We start from the raw sequence: 19,961 nt of genomic DNA on the forward strand, positions 1-19,961 counted from the left end.
CCTTGAACCCTGCCACTTTTGGTTTTAACAGAGGCGGAACGGGTGACCAACCCGCTCAGAGAATGTGGGTCCCTCATTTAAATATTTTATTGAAGCTGCAAGCCTCAGATATTTTCTGTTCCAGCTTGAACACTGGCTGGTGAGATTTTCCGGGCCTCATGAAACGTGGCAACTAAAGGGAGGCGAGGACTGCTGGATGTAATAGTGTTTTTACAGCACTGCATGTGGGCCAAGAGGAGCAGGAGTGGTTTCCCCCAGCCCCACAAGCAAAGCTGTTAACCTCCCCAGTGATTGGACCCCCCCACCCCCGCCACCGCTGACAAGCTTCAACGCCTCTTTGGTTAAAGGGGAGGGCCGCTGCACACTCTGTAGGCCTCTGATGACCGTCACTGGACCATCAGGATGGCATGGTGCTGAGGCTGCAGCCTGGCACCGAAAGCATAGTGCCGGGCTGCACGATGGCGGCTCAGACCATGCAAAGGAGGCAGAAGTCGGGCCGATCGGCGAGTTAGCCAAAACGGCAAGATGGAGGCGCAAGGCGCTCCCCACCTCCCCTTTAACTTCCGCCCCGCGAGCAGAGGTCGGCCTGGTTCGCGACCCGCAAGACTGGCGCTGACGCTGCTCGCGGCAGCCTTGCGGAGCGCAGGGTAATGTCCGCCGCGATGCTCAGGGGTCGCCCGTACGACGATGGCATTATTGCCTGTTGCGTGCCGGCCTCGGTGCTACCAGCGGGGCGCGGCGCCACCACCATGGCAGTGCCTCTGCTAACTCCCACTCAATATCACACGAACCGGTAATGCCACCCCACCCCACCCCCAACCCAGCTGAGAACTCTTTTGTGCCCCGTTAGTGCTTCCCGGAGGCGCTAATGGGCGTCGCAAATCAGGGCAATTTCGACCCCTTGGTGTCCAGAGTAAAATTATATTCTATTCCCTAGTACTGACATTCCTCACCACGATGAACACTCAGCTAATAAAAATTTGTTCTAATCTCGAATCACTCAATGTAGCCAAGATGAATGTCAGTGTCTGCCAGGATATGAATAAAATTAATCTAAAAAGAAACAAAAATTTCTGCTGTGACCTTTGCACTAACTATTATAAGAAATAACAGATACAGGGGAGTGATGGATTTTCTAAACTCATAATGGGACTTCAGGTAATGTTTCCTAACTACTTGATGCCACCCAAACCCAACAATAAGCCTGCTTACTTGTGATTATTCTTCTTCACCCATCATTCTGCATGTCTCACGTCACTGCATGAAATGGCTCTTATCAAAGCACGCAAATGTGATAAAATAGGCTGCAGTGGGGGAACGCAGGCTTAAACTGGCGCGGGGCGGACACGCGTGTATCAGATGGCGTACATTCCATTTTGTTTGTCTGAGAAGCCACTGCCGTGCCATGTTCATTTCACAGGGGAGGAATCAACATCAGTTCTTTTCCGTGTGGAGACAGACACGTGACAGTTAAACAATAAATAAAAAGATAAATCAGAATCGCCTACTGAAGTTGTTTTTCATAGAAAGCCTTTTCTTAATTTCTCTGTGTGTTTAAGGCAGGAAAGCATTTTTAGATAGATTTAATCTGAAATGTAAATTTTTTTTAGTACTATTTACAATACAATCATGTTGATCGCACGGGTTAATGTATGGATACATGTCATAAAGAATCAACACCGACTCGGTCAGTGCTTTCCTACAAGAAAGCACCTGGAAATGTTGTCACAAAAACACTTTGGGGTGCCGTGAGGGGGGGGGGGGATGAGCGAGGGGGTGCTACTTGAAGTAGTTTAGTCCTGCCACTAGCAGGAACTTTTCCAGGAACAGTTCAGAGTCGAGGACGGCAATGTGAGCTGCCCGTCCAATCAGCGCGTTGGCAGTGTTTGGCAGTGCGTGGAAAATATCATAGCGGATCAGAGTGCAGTCCTCAGCCTCTGTCACCGGTCGAAGGAGGTTGTTGATCATCTCGGTGTAGACACAACCTGTCCCGGCGAGAAACATTTAAAAAAAGTGGAAATATGTGAACTGTTCACAACAGAAGTTGACATTTCAAATGTACATATTTATGTCTGTCCTGACTACACCCCTGATCAACTCAATATCTTATACAGTCAAAAAATACCTGATTTAAAAATAAATATGAATTTTTCGCTCTGAAAGGTGAGGGATGTTAACAATGGAAAATGTTCCTAATCCAGGGTCCAAATCAGGCAAAGCAACAGTGTCCCAACCTCACTGCACCAGTGTGCTATTTTCCCATTCTCAAACCAAACCAGACAACGTTATAGGGTGTAATTTTAACCTCCCATGAGGGGTGGGAGAGGGTGGTAAATTGGTTAAAAATGTGAAATCCGACTCCAATCCGCCTCGAATGGAACTGGCCTCAGGTTTAACCATGATGGGTTTGTTGTCGGCCGGGTAACCCGCTCTGGAGAGGCAAGTCAGTGATGTTAATATGCCTCACAATTTGTGTGCCGTTTAAATTTAACGGCTGGAGGCCAGGTTTTCTGTGCCTCGGGAAACCTGGCAGCTAAAAGGAGATGGGAGCTGCCAGCTGCAGCAGGTAAGTGTTCCTCCAGCGCAGAGGCCCGTGCATCCCAGGAGCATATACGCTTCCTGGGATCAGGTGGGCCTGGGCCAATCACAATGAAGTATTCTTATTCATAATAATACCCCTAAAACCCCCAAAAAAGCATACAAATAAAAAGAACACTTCACTTTTTAAAAAAGTAGTAGAAATTAAATTAAATTTAATGTTTGAAAAAATGTATATTTTTTTTGAAGATTTTTTGAAAATGTTTTAACAGTGTTAAACATAAACTTACCTTCATGGGCAGGGCTTTTAATATAAAAATAAGCAATAACATTAATTTTTTCTATCTTTTAAAACTCTTACGCCGGTAAAAGCAGGCTGTATGCCTGCTTTTCCCAGGCGTAAGAATTTGAAGGACATTCGCTGGGCAAGAGTTGGGAAAAAAGCCCAAATCTCCGCCCACGAAGATCCTTCTCCCGGGGAGGTGGGCGATTTGACAGATCTAAGTGCCGGGTATAGGCGCATACGCTTCGCCTAAACCCGGAACTTGCGGGGCCTCTTCGGGCGCGTGCGCACATTGTACGCACCTGGAGTGGCTGCAATTAACGGCCCATTGTTTCCGCAGATTCGTTTTGAATTTATCCCCCTTCGACCTCAGGCTGTACCTGGTTTCTGGATAAAGTGAAATCGTTTCACCTCTCAACCTTCTCTCATCCAGTGAGAACATCCACAGATTCCAACTGGCGGCATAGAATCAGTGCAACGCCCAGCTAACAAACACAAACCAGGCAGAGAGTGCTTGCTGATCTTATTCGGTAACAATGGAAGTACAGTATTCCCTTCCCTCAGGTATGTAAGCCATCGCCTTTACAATATGTTTAATTAGAACTTCATCACTGTTGTTCAGAGTTCACGTTTCTGGAATATTTTTACCATTTAATAAATGTTCATTTTTCCTAAGCAATTATTATCATGAATTTTAATTTACTGAGAAACCAAATAAAGTTGAACTGAATAGGAGAGAAGATAAGCTAAACCAGGTCATAAGTAGCTAGCTGATGCCAAACTTATGGTTTAAAAACCGTGGATTGTGCAAGGAAGGGAAAACTGTTAGGGATAATGAGCTCCACAGTTTTGACGTCCTGGTAATTATTTACGATGGGAGACAGTGCAACGATATTTGGAGCTTAAGCGAAACAAGAGAGGAAATTGAAAAAAATAGCTGTTCTGTTATCTAAGGTGGCAGTAGGATTGGCACTATATCGAGATGTCAGTGAGCTGGGGGAGAGGTGATCATGATCCAGTCTGAGTCATTCCTTCACATACCTGTACCAGCCTTCCTTCGCTCCTGCCATCTAAAGGCTTTTAAAACCCAGTCTGGGCGTCACCGAATCACTACCTCTCCTAACCCTTGCAACCTCGTTGCTGCCCTGAAACTTAGCACCAACTATAGGTGCTTAAAGAAAACACAGCAGAAAAATCACAAAGACAACACTTACCAGTCTGTCTATCTTTCAAAGCTGTCTTACACATTTCAATCCGGGCAGAATGAAAAGGAACATAGCGATCCTGTGTTGATGCCACCAGCATAACATTCTTGAAGTACTGCAGCCCTACATCCAAATAACAGGTCATAATGAGAAAATGAGATCCACATAAAGCTTTTTGTCTTCCAATTACTAGTAGCTTCTGCTTTCACTCGTTCCTCCCCAGGTCTCACTGGGCCTTCTTGCAAGGCGCCACCAAAAGCGGGTGACCAACTCCCATTCTGCCACCAAAGCTATTCTTCAGCTGTTTGATAAGAGCTAATGACAACATCCACTCGAAGGACCATTATTTCCTCTGCACCCCCCGCCCCTCACCCACACCTGTCCATGCTGGGGTGGGGGGAGCATAATGGAGGTAAGGTCCCTCAAAGCAACCGAGCTGTGGTGTGAACTTAGCGGAGCAGGAGATTGAAAACTGGGTATTTTCATTCATTCATTTGATTTATGGGAAATACAGAAAATACCAGAATTAACTAGTTCAGTTTCTTTTGCTGGCTGCCAATCATAACATAGATGCAAGTGCCAAATCCCACCCTACAATTTATAGATAAAACGTGTCCTGGTTATTCCAACGGACACCAAAATTGTCTTTCGATACTCAAAAGTCCAAATTCTCACTCAGTGCGGTGTTGGATCATACAGACCAGGAATGTCTCAGATTTAATCATTACTTTGCAAAGAGCTAGCTGATCGTAGCCGGGTCAACAGTCATGATTAGCTTCAGTGTACCCGTGACTCCTATTGGACAATAAGGCCGTGATCTCGCCAACTGTGGCGTGAGCGGGGCAGCGAGGGTACGTGGCGGGTGGTGAAGCTGCTCCTCGCTCCAGCCTACATTGTATAAACCATCTTCCGTTGATGGGGCATGTTAAGCCCACCCTGCGAGGTTCCCCAAGAATTAAAAGGAAGCCAGTCTGATGACGCCATCTGATGACACACATCTGCTGGTTTTGTTAAAGGAACCATGTCCACGTACATTTTGACAATTGTTCTATCAGCGTTCCGCAGCATTGAGCTGCTGCAAACACTGATAAGCACTGCACAGAGGGGCACGGCTACACCCAGGCTGTCCCATGACTCCCTCCACATGCTTACGGATGGAGTCACAGCATGCAGGAAGGTTTTCTTGCCTTCCAATGGGCAGAAGAGACCTCCCCAGGAGATCCATGCAGCCTGGTTGCACATTGCACAGGAGGGTACACGCAAAGATATCGTCAGGAGACCTGGCTGCAATGGTTCAAATCTTTCAATGATCTCAGTGGATCATCCTCCTGGGCCATTCATCACATCCCCATCACTCTGCTGTCCCTACCCTACCCTACACATCCTTACTCACACCAACTTACCTTGCATCTCCATCTATCTCTCTCTCTCTACATTATCACATTAGCCACCCCTCACACTCACCCTCATCCTTGTCCAATCATTCAAACTAACACACAAGGGTTAACACTTGGGTGCTTTAGCAAATGTTTGTGTAAATTTTCTGTTAATGTGTTGTTAAGCATTGAAATCTTTATTTTCAGCACTTTGCCTTCTTGGACAGATTTGTGTGCACCTTTGAAAGTGTCTTAGTGATTTCTAGTGAATGGTAAGATATAACGTCACCCCCCCCCCCACCCAATGATGATGAGTGTGAAAGGAATGGCATAGACATTGTAGGGATGCTTTATGGTGCTGGTATGGGGTGGTGCCAACTTGGGGTATCATGTGGCAGCAAGGGTGTACACTTAAGTGAAGTAAATCTGGACATGGTAAGACCATCGCTGGCGTCACGGGCAGCAATGTGCATGGGTGATGATGTCCAGTGTCTACTGCAGCATCAGTTGACTGCAGAGAAGTTTGGTGTGGATGTTGATGCTGCTGGTGTGCCTGGTTCTGCTGGTGTTGGGAATCTGAGGACCAAGGTGAGATTTTTTCAAGAGCACTGTTGCTGATGGAATAGATGGCAGATGAAGTTGAGATGACAGAAGCGATCTGCCAATGGTGAGAGAGGTTGTTCCAATGAGGTGACACTGAATAGAGAGTTTACTCCAAACACTGGAGGTCAATCTGTCTTCTAAATGCAGTAAACAACTGCTTCTAACCTTGGAAAGTGAACACCGAAAAATGGGCGCTTTCATAGACCATTTGTCGTTGTCAGGTTAGTGAATCATTCCATGCTGACACAACACGCAACCTACTTACCTGACGTGATGATTGCGCTCCGGGAAACTTGTTAAAAACATGGTAAAATACTGCTTAACTACCTTTTAACTATCTAAATTGGCTGGCCCGTTGCTTGGTGTCGGTCTTGAACTGTAGCCAGACCCGAAACTTTAGAAATTGACACGGTGGCGGATTCAGAGCGGGATCCCGCCCTGTTGTCAATCTCGGCCATTTTGACAGTGGGCCCGCCTCCAAACCTGCACTCGCAGGGCTGGGAAGATTCTGGCCCAAGTGTGCATGGATGTTGGCTCAGGAGAATTAGGTTTGGTTGTGGTACCTGCCGCATTACTCCCCCCACCCTTAGACAAATAGCTTGCTGACAATCATTATCTAATTTCACAGATGAAGCGTGGGCTGCCTGTGGGTGGCTGATGACTCTGGAATTGATCCCAATCATGTCATCCCTTTCAGGAGAGGAGGGGAGAAGATTGGAAGGAAAATGAAATGCTATAATGTATGTATAATGATATAATGTATGTTTCCCATGGAATGACATCACAGTTTCAACTGGGTTACAACTTCTGCAAGTATTGTCAACAGACGATATGCCATGACATGTGTGGCATAATAAATGTCTCTATTTGTCAATCTTGCATTTGTCGTGTTGCATGGCTGGCCGAATCATAGCCTCTATTTCTTTCACATATCAGCTGGAAGTAGTAACTTTTTATTGAATGTGACATTTAGCTCGCTATTTCTTTGGACAGTGTGCATCTTCTGCAAGGACAGATTTTATTTTTCCACATTTTTGTGACTTTTGTATCTGTGCTCTTTGAAGTGTGTAATTTTGGTGGTTGGGATGGGAACACTTTTCAACTTGTTGCACCGACCGTCTGCAACAAGCACGCCCAGGTGACGCACAGCACAGCCAGCTGGAATGTGACGCTCCCTCTAGTCTGCTCCCGTATTGTGCCTCAATCCCAATCTTAGCAGTTCACATGCACTAGTGCGACATGCCTACTTTCTACACCAGGCACCTTTGTGGCCTCTACAAAGCAGACTGTCAATTTAGTGCCACTCAGTGCGTAATACTGGTTAGCTTTCTGTTGTCGGCTTGCAGACACTGGGAATTGAGTTCAACCTATAATGTATTTGTTTCATGGGTTTTTGCTTAAGAATTCATAGCAACATATTGTTATTAAGAACTAGTCGGTTTATTAAAAAAGGTTTAACAATCATCATCATCATAGGCAGTACCTCGGAATCGAGGAAGACTTACTTCCACTCCTGAAGTGAGTTCTTTGGTGGCTGAACAGTCCAATACAAGAGCCACAGACTCTGTCACAGGTGGGACACACAATCGTTGAGGGAAGGGATGGGTGGGACAGGTTTGCTGCACGCTCCTTCCGCTGCCTGCGCTTGACCTCTGCATGCTCTTGGCTTTGAGATTCGAAGTGCTCAACGCCCTCCCGGATGCACTTTCTCCACTTAGGGATGGTCTTTGGCCAGGGACTCCCAGGTGTCAGTGGTGATGTCGCACTTTATCAGGGAGGCTTTGAGGGTGTCCTTGTAACGTTTCCGCTGTCCACCTTTGGCTCGTTTGCCGTGAAGGAGCTCCGCAGAGAGCACTTGCTTTGGGAGTCTCGTGTCTGGCATGCGAACTACGTGGCCTGCCCAGCGAAGCTGATCAAGTGTGGTCAGCGCTTCATTGCTGGGGATGTTAGCCTGGACGAGGACACTGATGTTGGTGCACCTGAACTCCCAGGGGATTTGCAGGATCTTGCAGAGACATCGTCGGTGATATATATCTCGCGACTTGAGGTGTCTTCTGTACATCGTCCATGTCTCTGAGCCATAACAGGAGGGCGTGTATTACTACAGCCCTGTAGACCATGAGCTTGGTGGTAGATTTGAGGGCCCGGTCTTCAAACACTCTTTTCCTCAGGTGGCCGAAGGCTGCACTGGCACACTGGAGGCGATGTTGAATCTCCGCATCAATGTCTGCCTTTGTTGACAAGAGGCTCCCGAGATATGGGAAATGGTCCACGTTGTAAAGGGCCACGCCGTGAATCTTGATAACTGGGGGCAGTGCTGTGCGGCGAGGACAGGCTGGTGAAGGACCTTTGTCTTACGGATGTTTAGCATAAGACCCATGCTTTCGTATGCCTCAGTAAAGACATCGACTATATCCTGGAGTTCAGCCTCAGAATGTGCGCAGACGCAGGCATCGTCCGCGTATTGTAGCTCAACGACAGAGGTTGGGGTGAACTTGGACCTGGTCTGGAGGGGCGTGGTTTAAACAGCTTCCCACTGGTTCTGTAGTTTAGTTCCACTCCAGCGGGGAGCTTGTTGACTGTGAGGTGGAGCATGGCGGCGAGGAAGATTGAGAAGAGGGGTGCAGCAATGACTCAGCCCTGTTTGACCCCGGTCCGGACGTGGATTGGGTCTGTAATGGATCCATTGGTAAGGATCATGGCCTGCATGTCGTTGTGGAGCAGGCAAAGGATGTTGACAAACATTTGGGGGCATCCGGAACGGAGGAGGACGCTCCATAGACCCTCGCGGTTGACAGTGTCAAAGGTCTTTGTAATGTCGAAGAAGGCCATATATAAGGGCTGGCGCTGCTCCCTGCATTTTTCCTGCAGCTGTCGCGCTGCAAAGATCATGTCCGTTGTGCCCCGTAGGGGACGAAATCCGCACTGCGACTCCGGGAGGAGCTCCTCGGCCACAGGGAGAAGCCGGTTGAGGAGAACTCCAGTGACAACTTTCCCAGTGGCTGATAGCAGGGAGATTCCCCTGTAGTTGCCGCAGTTGGACCTGACCATCTTTAAAAAAAGGGACACAATCACTGCATCTCTGAGATCCCCCGACATGCTCTCCTCCCTCCAGATGAGAGCGATGGGGTCATGTATCCACGCCAACAGCGCCTCCGCCTCTCGCCATACTTCAGTGCCTCAGCAGTGATTCCATCCGCTCCCGTAGCCTTGTTGTTCTTGAGCTGTTTTATGGCTTTTCCTACCTTGTGAAATGTTGGGGTTTCACGGAGGTGGTGGAGGATCGCATGCTGCGGGATGGAGTCGAGAACACTCGAGTCAAAGGCAGAATCTCGATTGAGGAGATCTTCAAAGTGCTCCTTCCAGCGGGCCCTGACAGCCTCGGTGTCCTTGATGAGTGTTTTCCCGTTCCTGGCCAGCAGTGGGATGGGGCCTTGGGAGTTTGGACCATAGGTGGCCTTAACTGCAATGAAGAATCCTTGCATATCGTGGCTGCCAGCCAGTTGTATCTCCTGTGCTTTCTCCATCTACCACCTGTTCTTTAGGACCTGGTTTTTTTGTTGGACCTCAGCCATGAGCCGTCTGTAATGTTACTTTGCTGCTCCCGAGTTGGGTTGTTGCTTGAGGCTCAAAAATGCCATGTGCTTGTGATCTATTAATTCTTGGATTTCCTGATCATTTTCATCAAACCAGTCCTGGTGTTTTCTGGTTGAGTGACCAAATGTCTCTTCACATGCACTGGTTATGGAGGCCTGGAGGGCAGACCAAGCGCTACACATTACCAGTTCATCCACTAGGCTCACAACTGCATGCCTCATCGTGGATGACCTAGACCCAACTGACTCACTGGGCTTTTATTGAGCCTTGTGAACATCACGTGACTGGCTAAGCCACTCACAATGCAACAGCTCTTCAAACCTATGAGCAGACTCAGGGATGCATACATTACAAACCTGCCCAAAATTCATTTCACTTAGGAGTACGACAGCCTATGGGAAAAAAATGGGAAGTATTTAATTGAACTCAGTACTCAAGCTACTCCCCTAGATGTCATCAACACTTAGGGGAAGAAATTGGCCTCCTTTGCGCCTCCCCTTAGCGCCTCTGGGGGGAGGGGGGGAGAGGGGCGATAGCAGGGCTCTGCGACTGGGCGCAGCGAGAGTAGTGACACTCGCGAACTTGCCTTGGAAATTTGCGGCGGCAGTAACCCCCAACGCCACAATCTCCTGCGCCCGAGAGATTGTGATGTCATCTGGTGTGCAGCGCCCCGGTACTGCCCCCGTTGCCAACTTTGGTTCTGTCCCATGCAGCATCGGCAGGTGTCAACACTGGCAGCTGCAGGAGGCTTTGAAAGGTCGGCCGGCTGCTTGGGGAGCGGTATTTCAAGGGTTCGCCAGTGAGGTAAGTGAAAAATCTTTTAACAATCCTCTGTACATTTTTTTCTCTTTACTTCGGCCGCGATTGATCAGCCCCGCACTCTGTTAGCGTGCTTGGGGCTGATCGTCGCAGATCGCGGCTCCTATCGGCGAGCACTGAAGTACATTTAATACAGATCCTGCAGCAAAGGCCCTTCCTTTTAAACGCTGCACTGCCCCTCCTGTCTGGGTTAGCGCTCCAAGGGAAGTGGTAACACTTGATTTAGCGCTCCAATTGCCTTCTGGAGCACTAAACTGGAAGTTTACATCAGCTGGAATCGAGGCTCCCCCAGCTATGCTTTTGCGCTCCCGCAAAAGTTATCGCCCCAAACGGGGCGCGATGCAATTTCTAGCCCATATATGTTTAAATACACTTCTGAAGAAATAAAAAAGCAAATCATAATTTTTAATCTTTATGGATCATTGAAAATTCCAGGCTCCCTGAGCAAGCACTACCATTAAAGGAATAATTCAATTACCAACAACTGATACGATCACTAAGGAGGACACAAACAACCTTTCGGATATAAAAGGGGTCAGAGGGTCTAGTAGGGAGGAGGAACTGAGGGAAATCTTTATTAGTCGGGAAATTGTGTTGGGGAAATTGATGGGATTGAAGGCCGATAAATCCCCAGGACCTGATGGACTGCATCCCAGAGTACTTAAGGAGGTGGCCTTGGAAATAGCGGATGCATTGACAGTCATTTTCCAACATTCCATTGACTCTGGATCAGTTCCTATCGAGTGGAGGGTAGCCAAATGTAACCCCACTTTTTAAAAAAGGAGGGAGAGAAAACAGGGAATTATAGACCGGTCAGCCTGACCTCAGCAGTGGGTAAAATGATGGAATCAATTATTAAGGATGTCATAGCAGCGCATTTGGAAAATGGTGACATGATAGGTCCAAGTCAGCATGGATTTGTGAAGGGGAAATCATGCTTGACAAATCTTCTGGAATTTTTTGAGGATGTTTCCAGTAAAGTGGACAAAGGAGAACCAGTTGATGTGGTATATTTGGACTTTCAGAAGGCTTTCGACAAGGTCCCACACAAGAGATTAATGTGCAAAGTTAAAGCACATGGGATTGGGGGTAGTGTGCTGACGTGGATTGAGAACTGGTTGTCAGACAGGAAGCAAAGAGTAGGAGTAAATGGGTACTTTTCAGAATGGCAGGCAGTGACTAGTGGGGTACCGCAAGGTTCTGTGCTGGGGCCCCAGCTGTTTACATTGTACATCAATGATTTAGACGAGAGGATTAAATGTAGTATCTCCAAATTTGCGGATGACACTAAGTTGGGTGGCAGTGTGAGCTGCGAGGAGGATGCTATGAGGCTGCAGAGTGACTTGGATAGGTTAGGTGAGTGGGCAAATGCATGGCAGATGAAGTATAATGTGGATAAATGTGAGGTTATCCACTTTGGTGGTAAAAACAGAGAGACAGACTATTATCTGAATGGCGACAGATTAGGAAAAGGGAAGGTGCAACGAGACCTGGGTGTCATGGTACATCAGTCATTGAAGGTTGGAATGCAGGTACAGCAGGCGGTTAAGAAAGCAAATGGCATGTTGGCCTTCATAGCGAGGGGATTTGAGTACAGGGGCAGGGAGGTGTTGCTACAGTTGTACAGGGCCTTGGTGAGGCCACACCTGGAGTATTGTGTACAATTTTGGTCTCCTAACTTGAGGAAGGACATTCTTGCTATTGAGGGATTGCATCGAAGATTCACCAGATTGATTTCCGGGATGGTGGGACTGACCTATCAAGAAAGACTGGATCAACTGGGCTTGTATTCACTGGAGTTCAGAAGAATGAGAGGGGACCTCATAGAAACGTTTAAAATTCTGACGGGTTTAGACAGGTTAGATGCAGGAAGATTGTTCTCAATGTTGGGGAAGTCCAGAACCAGGGGTCACAGTCTAAGGATAAGGGGTAAGCCATTTAGGACCGAGATGAGGAGAGACTTCTTCACCCAGAGAGTGGTGAACCTGTGGAATTCTCTGCCACAGAAAGTGGTTGGGGCCAATTCACTAAATATATTCAAAAGGGAGTTAGATGAAGTCCTTACTACTCGGGGGATCAAGGGGTATGGCGAGAAAGCAGGAAGGGGGTACTGAAGTTTCATGTTCAGCCATGAACTCATTGAATGGCGGTGCAGGCTAGAAGGGCTGAATGGCCTGCTCCTGCACCTATTTTCTATGTTTCTATGTTTCTAAACCTCCAGGCATCTCATGCGTTTAATTTTGATTGTAATATTCACCCTTTAGCACTAAAACAAACTCATAAAAATCTTAAACACTGCACTTCTGCTAGTCCAGTTTCTCATTCTCTCTCTTCTACTTTTATCATTTCCGGCTTTACTTTTACCTCATTTATAATTCACACACCTGAATTTAGCCAATCCAATCATATATATTTTTTTAAATTGAAAAATATCCTACTTGTTTTATTTTTATGTTTCCCCGGCCTACTGTCCACTTTGGAGGAGGGACTCAAAGGGGGAAAACATCATCCTGATTAGCTGACAACCACCTCTAGCCAATCACAGTAGAGCTGGCAGTCCTGCTGGTGCGGTCAAAATACCTCCTTTAGTCGACACTATCAAAAATAGATCACTCGCTGTTGGTTGGGGAATTTTGTGGTGTCCAAAATGGCTGCTGGATATGCCGACATAACCACCTCTGCTCTTCAAAGTAATGCACTGTTAATGATGTTCTTTGCGATGTTTCTGTGAGCAGTGATAAGGTGCTGGGAAAATGGAAGTCTTTCATATGCCGTGGCTTATACACTTAAACTTTCAATTATTTGAATTTTTATTTTGATCATGATGAACGTTTGTAAATAATATATTTTTTAAAGCCTCTGTTGGTCCTCATTCATCTCACAGAGAACAAATCAATAAGTGAATGCATTTTCGTCCGCACCATGCACTCGTCTGGAAAAGTTCAGAAAGGCTGATATCAGATTCGTGACAGAACTTCAGATGATTTCACATGCCACATATTTCAAAATAGAACTCTTTGTGACTTTGTTATCAGCAGTAATGAGCTTTGTCTTGCAGATTAGATTACTTCATGCAGCACAGCAGTTAATAAAATCTTCACCGCAACATTTACAGCGGCACAATGACTTGCAAGAACATCTGTTTCAGTATTTTTGACAGATGTTCGTACTTTATGAGAACCTACTTAATATTTGTACATATGCTCATTAATAAACAAACATGCCAACTACATCGATCTCTTTAAATCACATTAATATTGCAAACCTTTCATATGAACTTATGTTCGCAATAGTAATTTGGACAGCAATTTTATTTTGCAAACTTTTTGTCAACATCTACATTCCCAAACAATATCTTGCTCAGGACCACTCTCAGGAATGCTCCAGTACTGGATGTTACCTCTAGTCTTTACTCCAACGCACGCCTGGATGGCCTCCCACGTTCTACCTTACGTAAACTTGAGGTCATCCAAAACTCGGTTACCCATGTCCTAACTCGCACCAAGTCCCGTTTACCCATCACCCCAGTGCTCGCTGATCTACACCGGCTCCCGGTTAAGCTATGCTTCAATTTTCAAATTCTCATCCATCCTTATTTTCAAATTTCTCCATGGCCTCGCCCCTCCCTATCTCTACAATCTCCTCCAGCTTCACAACCCCAAGATATCTGCGCTCCGTAATTCTGCCCGCTTGAGCATCTCTGATTATAATCACTCAACCATTGGTGGCCGTGCCTTTTTTTACCTATGCCCTAAGCGCTGGAATTCCCTGCCTATACTTCTCCACCTCTCTTTCCTCCTTCAAGACGCTCCTTAAAACCTACCTCTTTGACCAAGCTTTTGATCCTCTGCCCTAATTTCTCCTTATGTGCTTTGGTATCAAATTTTTTGTCTTATGATACTCCTGTGAAGCGCCTTGGGACGTTTTATTACGTTAAAGGTGCTATATAAATACATGTTGTTGTTGTTGAGCAGAAATTTCCTTCAACTAAATATTGGGAAGTTCCCAAGCCACCGACTCCAGCCCTCTCCCTAGCAACTGTCTGAGGCTGAACCCGATCGATCACAACTTTAGTGCGGTATTTGCCCCGAGATGAGCTACTGACCAATATATCTGCTTAATCACTAAGAGCGCCTATCTCCACCTCCGTAACATCGCCCATCTCTGCCCCTGCCTCAGCTTATCTGCTGCTGAAACCCACATCCATGCCTTTGCATCCTCTGTATTTGACTAATAATAATATAACTTTTATTTATATAGCGCCTTTAACATAGTAAAAAAAAACAATGCGCTTCACAGCAGTGTTACAAGACAAAACAGATAAATTTGACACCAAATTCGACTATACTAATGCTCTCCTGGCTGGCTTCTCATCTTCCACCTGCCATAAATTTGAACTGATGCAAAACTCTGCTGCCCATATCCTAACTCGCATCTCGCAACAAGTCCTGATCACCCATCATCCCTGTGCTCGATGACCTACATTGGCTCCCAGTCCAGCAATGCCTTGATTTTAAATTCTCATGCTTGTCTTGAAATCGCTCCATGGCCTCATCCCTCCCAAAACCTGTAACCTCCTCCGGCCCTACAACCCTTTGAGATCTCTGCACGCCTCCAATTCTGGCCTCCTGCGCGTCCCTGATTTAAATTGCTCAGTCATTGGCAGCTCTGCCTTCAGCTACCGAGACCCTAAGCTCTGAAATTCCCTCCTTAAACCTCGCTACGTCTATCTCCTCCTTTAGAACACGCCTTAAAACTTGCCTCTTTGACCAGGCTTTTGGTCATCTGTCCTAATATCTCCTAATGTGGATTGGTACCAAATTTTGTTTGAAAACGCTCCTGTGAAGCACTTTGGGATGTTTTACTACCTTAAAGGTGCTATATATATGCACAAGTTATTGTTGCTCCACTTCTATGCAATGAGGTAAAATGGATCTCTGGCTGGAGTTCCACAAGAACTCATCTCGTGGTAATGTGTAGCAATAACATTAAGCTTTTGAGAAAATCTTTCTCTGATCTGTCTTTCGGTATATGCTAGGCTAACCTCACTTCCTAATATTTTCCTTTGTTTCCCCTCCCTGGACAGTGAGAGAAGGAGGATGAACAGTATTATTGATGCCCCACTGCCATGATGATCCACGTTGTTCAAGCCCGCGCCATGGATTTTGATGATCGGGGAGCAGTGCTGTGTAGCGGGGTCAGGTTGGTGGAGGACCATGGGCCCCAAACTTGGTGGAAGCTAAGTTCCGCCCAAAGGACCGCTGAGATACCAGACGGTACTTTGGGTGGGAGTTTTGTGAAAAAGTCTGCCCGGCGGCAAAAGTGACTTACCCCCTGAATCTGGGCGGCAGCTCCCAATCTCGGCAGCAAATGCAATCCTCTGCAAAGTACTGCCGAGGATTGAGGGAGGGGGGGAAACATATAAAATAAAACATTTTCAAAAAAATAAAAAAACATTGGAAAACCTTCAGTGGACTCTCGCCCGAACCAAACTGGCAGCTCAGTGGGTGGGAGGACACTTACGCGCCAATGGGCGGTTCCCAGCGGTCTTCCCTCCCTGCCGACGGGAGGTCTCCACTAAACTCGCTCAGAGGAGAGACCACCAAGACTCAGCAGCAGCGGGCAGTAAGTCCACCAAGTTCGGGGCCTTTGTCTTACGGATGTTTAGCGTAAAGCCTATGCTTTTGTACGCCTCGGTGAAGATGTTGACGGTGGCTTGGAGTTTGACCTCTGAATGTGCGCAGCTGTAAGCGTCGTCCGCGTACTGTAGTTTGACAACAGAGGATGGGACAACCTTGGATCTAGCCTGGAGGCGACGAAGGTTGAACAGATTCCCACTGGTTCTATAGTTTAGTTCCACTCCAGCGGGGAGCTTGTTGAGAGTGAGGTGGAGCATTGCAGCGAGGGAGATCTAGAAGAGCGTTGGCGCGATGACGCAGCCCTGCTTGACCCCAGTACGGACATGGATTGGGTCTGTGCTAGATCCGTTGGTCCCCGAGAATCCCTGGCCCAAAACCGCCCAAAGTGGAGGAAGAGCATCGGGAGAGCATTGAGCACCTCGAGTCTTGTGGTCGAGAGCATGCAGAAATCAAGCAGAGATAGCGGAAGAAGCGTGCGGAAAACCAGACTACCCACCCACCCCTTCCTTCAACCACTGTCTGTCCCACCTGTGATAGAGACTGTAATTCCCGTATTGGACTGTACAGTCACCTGAGAACTCACTTTTAGAGTGAAAGCCAGTCTTCCTCGATTTCGAGGGACTGATGATGATGATCATGATGACTGCCATGAATAATATACACGAAGCAACCAGCTCCGCAAAGGGACACTGAGGGAGAGGAGGAAGCACCCAAATGGCTATTTTAAACTACCATATTCATAAGGGTTTCAGGGTATCAGTTGTTCTCTTGATGGCTCAATGGGGGAGGGGGCAGAGAATGTAGATCCAAACTGGGACACTTAGCACTGCTTTGCAATAATCTGAATTTGACCTAATTCTCTGTTCTAATGTAGGAAATGCAGCAGCCAATTTGCGCAAAAGCAAGCTCCCACAAACAGCAATGTGATAATGACCTGACAATCTGTTTTTTTTTTGTTATGTTGATTCAGGGATACATATTGGCCAGAACACCGGGGGTAACTCCTCTGCTCTTCTTCGAAATAGTGCCATGGGATCTTTTACATCCACTTGAGAGAACAGGCGGGGCCACGGTTTAACATGTCATCCAAAAGACGGCACCTCCGACAGTGCAGTGCTCCCTCAGTGCTGCACTGAAGTGTCAGCCTAGATTTTGTTTTGTGCTCAAGTCCCTGGAGTGGGACTTGAACCCACAACCCTTTTTAGTATGCAAGTAACTAAATCAAAGCTAGTGCCACTCGTGTCTTTCAGAAAGATGACTAGTGAGCAACATTGACGCAGAGCTAGGAGAAAATCTCCAATCCATTTTTTCCGTAGTGAAGATTTATGATGCAGAACATTTTTCGCGAAAAATAAAGAGAAAGACAAGTTTAAAAAAAATTCATTCATGGGATTTGGGCGTCGCTGGCAAGGCCAGCATTTATTGCCCATCTCTAATTGCCCTTGAAAAGGTGGTGGTGAGCTGCCTTTTTGAATTGCTGCAGTCTGTATGATGAAGGTACTCCCAGAGTGCTGTTAGGGAGGGATTTCTGGGATTTTGACTCAGCGATGAAGGAACAGCGATATATTTCCAAGTCAGGATAGTGTGTGACTTGGAGGAAAACGTGGTGTTCCCGTGCACCTGCTGCCCTTGACCTTCTAGGTGGTAGAGGTCGCGGGTTTGGGAGGTGCTGTGGGTAAAGCACTGTTCCCCTATTTCTCATCAATGCCACTTTATTTCATGGCAAAAGAAAGTATCAACACGAGGCAATATCAAGTTGAACCGAACCAAGCATTCAGAGCCCAGCCAACTAACTCACTAGAGCCCAGCCAACTAACTCACTACTGCCCAGCCAACTAACTCACTACTACCAAAGCTAAGCTTTCTATTTAGTATGCAGCATATAGATATTTAAGTATAAACAGAATAATAATATACTTAAATTGTGTGTGACTACATACAGAACAACAGATATCACGGAGTTTTACATAGAATGACAGCTACTCAAGATCAACGACATGGTGAACCGGACTGTGCATTTTAACTCTTTGTTAGCTATGGTATAGAGTTTGTTAGCAGTTGCCACTATTCTTTGGCTGCTCACACAGAATTACTATACTGTACCGGCTCAGATTCCAGACAGTGCATGTTTATCTTTTCATTAGCATTCCACTGGGTTTTCTTCATGATACTGTAGTCTAACCTGCGTTATTGTACCATGTCAAAATATATAGTTGCTTCGATCATGATTGATTGACAGCCCTATCTTCAAAGAACAAAGGGTTTAAAACAAATAGTCCGTGCCTCAGTGTCTTTCATTCTTTATTGAATTTCTGACATTTTGTATAGACTACCCAACTCTGAAATCGCGAGCTAGCACTACACATACTTTGAAGGAAGCACTGAAAGATTCCAATGAAGAATCATTTGATTAACTAGTTATAGCTATAATGCTTGAAAGGGGTAAATAAAGCTCTTGGCGACTGAGCCAGAATTGTTTTATACATTTACTGTGCTTTTATAGTATAAGCCTAATGGATTTGTTTTTGCGTATTATTTAAGTAGAAGTAAGTGGATAATTGTTTTAGCCTGTGTGAATCAATTTAGCTTGCCATATTTTCTGTCAATCGATACAATGAATACCTAGAGGAAATCCTAAATGGATTTCAGCTGAGTTAATCATTCGACTTGAACCAAGTTATCTCTGCAAGACAGAAAGCAAAATAGGCAGTTTTAAAATCATAAAGGAGTGTGAAACTATCAGGCCTTTGAAAGAGAAAGTGTTGAAAATGACAGAACTGTCACAGACTCCTACTGGTCTCATATGTGTGGATATCAGACGAGGACAGGGTTGGTCGCAATGCTCACTATAGTTGACTGGCTTCCAAACAGCAATGACTCATAGGAACATAAGAAATAGGAACAGGAGTAGGCTATACGGCCCCTCGAGCCTCCTCCACCATTCAATACGATCATGGCTGATCCGATCATGGATTCAAATCCACTTCCCTGCCCGCTCCCCATAACCCCTTATTCCCTTATTGGTTAAGAAACTGTCTATCTCTGTCTTAAATTTATTCAATGTCCCAGCTTCCACAGCTCTCTGAGGCAGCAAATTTCAGAGATTTACAATCCTCTGAGAGGAGAAATTCCTCCTCATCTCAGTTTAAATGGGCGGCCCCTTATTCTAAGATTATGCCCCCTAATTCTAGTCTCCCCTTTCAGTGGAAACATTCTCTATGCACCCACCTTGTCAAGCCCCCTCATAATCTTATACGTTTCGATAAGATCACCTCTCATTCTTCTGAATTCCAATGAGTAGAGGCCAACCTACTCAACCTTTCCTCATAAGTCAACCCCCCTCATCTCCGGAATCAACCTAGTGAACTTTCTCTGAACTGCCTCCAAAGCAAGTATATCCTTTCGTAAACAAAAACTGTGTGCAGTATTCCAGGTGTGGCCTCACCAATACCCTGTGTAACTGTAGCAAGACTCGGATGAACATGCACTTGAGTGAGGTACTTTAAGGTTGCTCGCACATGTGCAATTGTACCCCAGCAGTAGTCATTGCTTTCAAAGAAGCAAGAAAGTTGGAAGGGGAAGGGGGAGAGGGAGAGGAGATAAAAGCAAAGCATACACTTCAATGGGATATACCACTCAACAGAAAATGCACAGGTCACATAGCACCTACCTGGTTTTTCACTGAGTTTATACAGAAAGGTCTTGCGAGGGTCAGCCTGGTCCTTGAAGGTCAGTTGTAACAGTGAGCTAGACTTTTTCAGTTTCTGCATGAGCCAAAGGCCTAGAGTGGTGGAAAAGGCACAATTAGTGACCAACAACTGCTGAAGCACAGCCATTCCCCATCTGGTTCACAATCAAGATTAAAAGGCTAGAAGAGAAGACAGGATTAGTCAAGTAACAA

At 46.2% G+C, this 19,961-nt stretch overlaps 1 protein-coding gene across 7 annotated transcripts in view; it reads right to left on the reverse strand.

Annotated features, from left to right (window-relative positions):
* Positions 1 to 311: 311 nt before the first annotated feature.
* Positions 312 to 19,961, reverse strand: part of fam135b (family with sequence similarity 135 member B) — a 528,209-nt gene continuing 508,559 nt past the window's right edge. For all 7 annotated transcript variants that reach the window (XM_070895461.1, XM_070895487.1, XM_070895479.1 and 4 more), the window contains 3 exons: positions 19,731 to 19,841; positions 4,036 to 4,149; positions 312 to 1,985 (listed from right to left, as the gene is read on the reverse strand). In XM_070895461.1, the coding sequence (XP_070751562.1) occupies positions 1,780 to 1,985; positions 4,036 to 4,149; positions 19,731 to 19,841 (431 nt within the window). In that variant the 3' untranslated portion in view covers positions 312 to 1,779. The remainder of the gene's footprint in view (positions 1,986 to 4,035; positions 4,150 to 19,730; positions 19,842 to 19,961) is intronic.

The sequence above is a fragment of the Pristiophorus japonicus genome, chromosome 1 (genome assembly GCF_044704955.1).
Source record: "Pristiophorus japonicus isolate sPriJap1 chromosome 1, sPriJap1.hap1, whole genome shotgun sequence".
Lineage (NCBI taxonomy): Eukaryota > Metazoa > Chordata > Chondrichthyes > Pristiophoridae > Pristiophorus > Pristiophorus japonicus.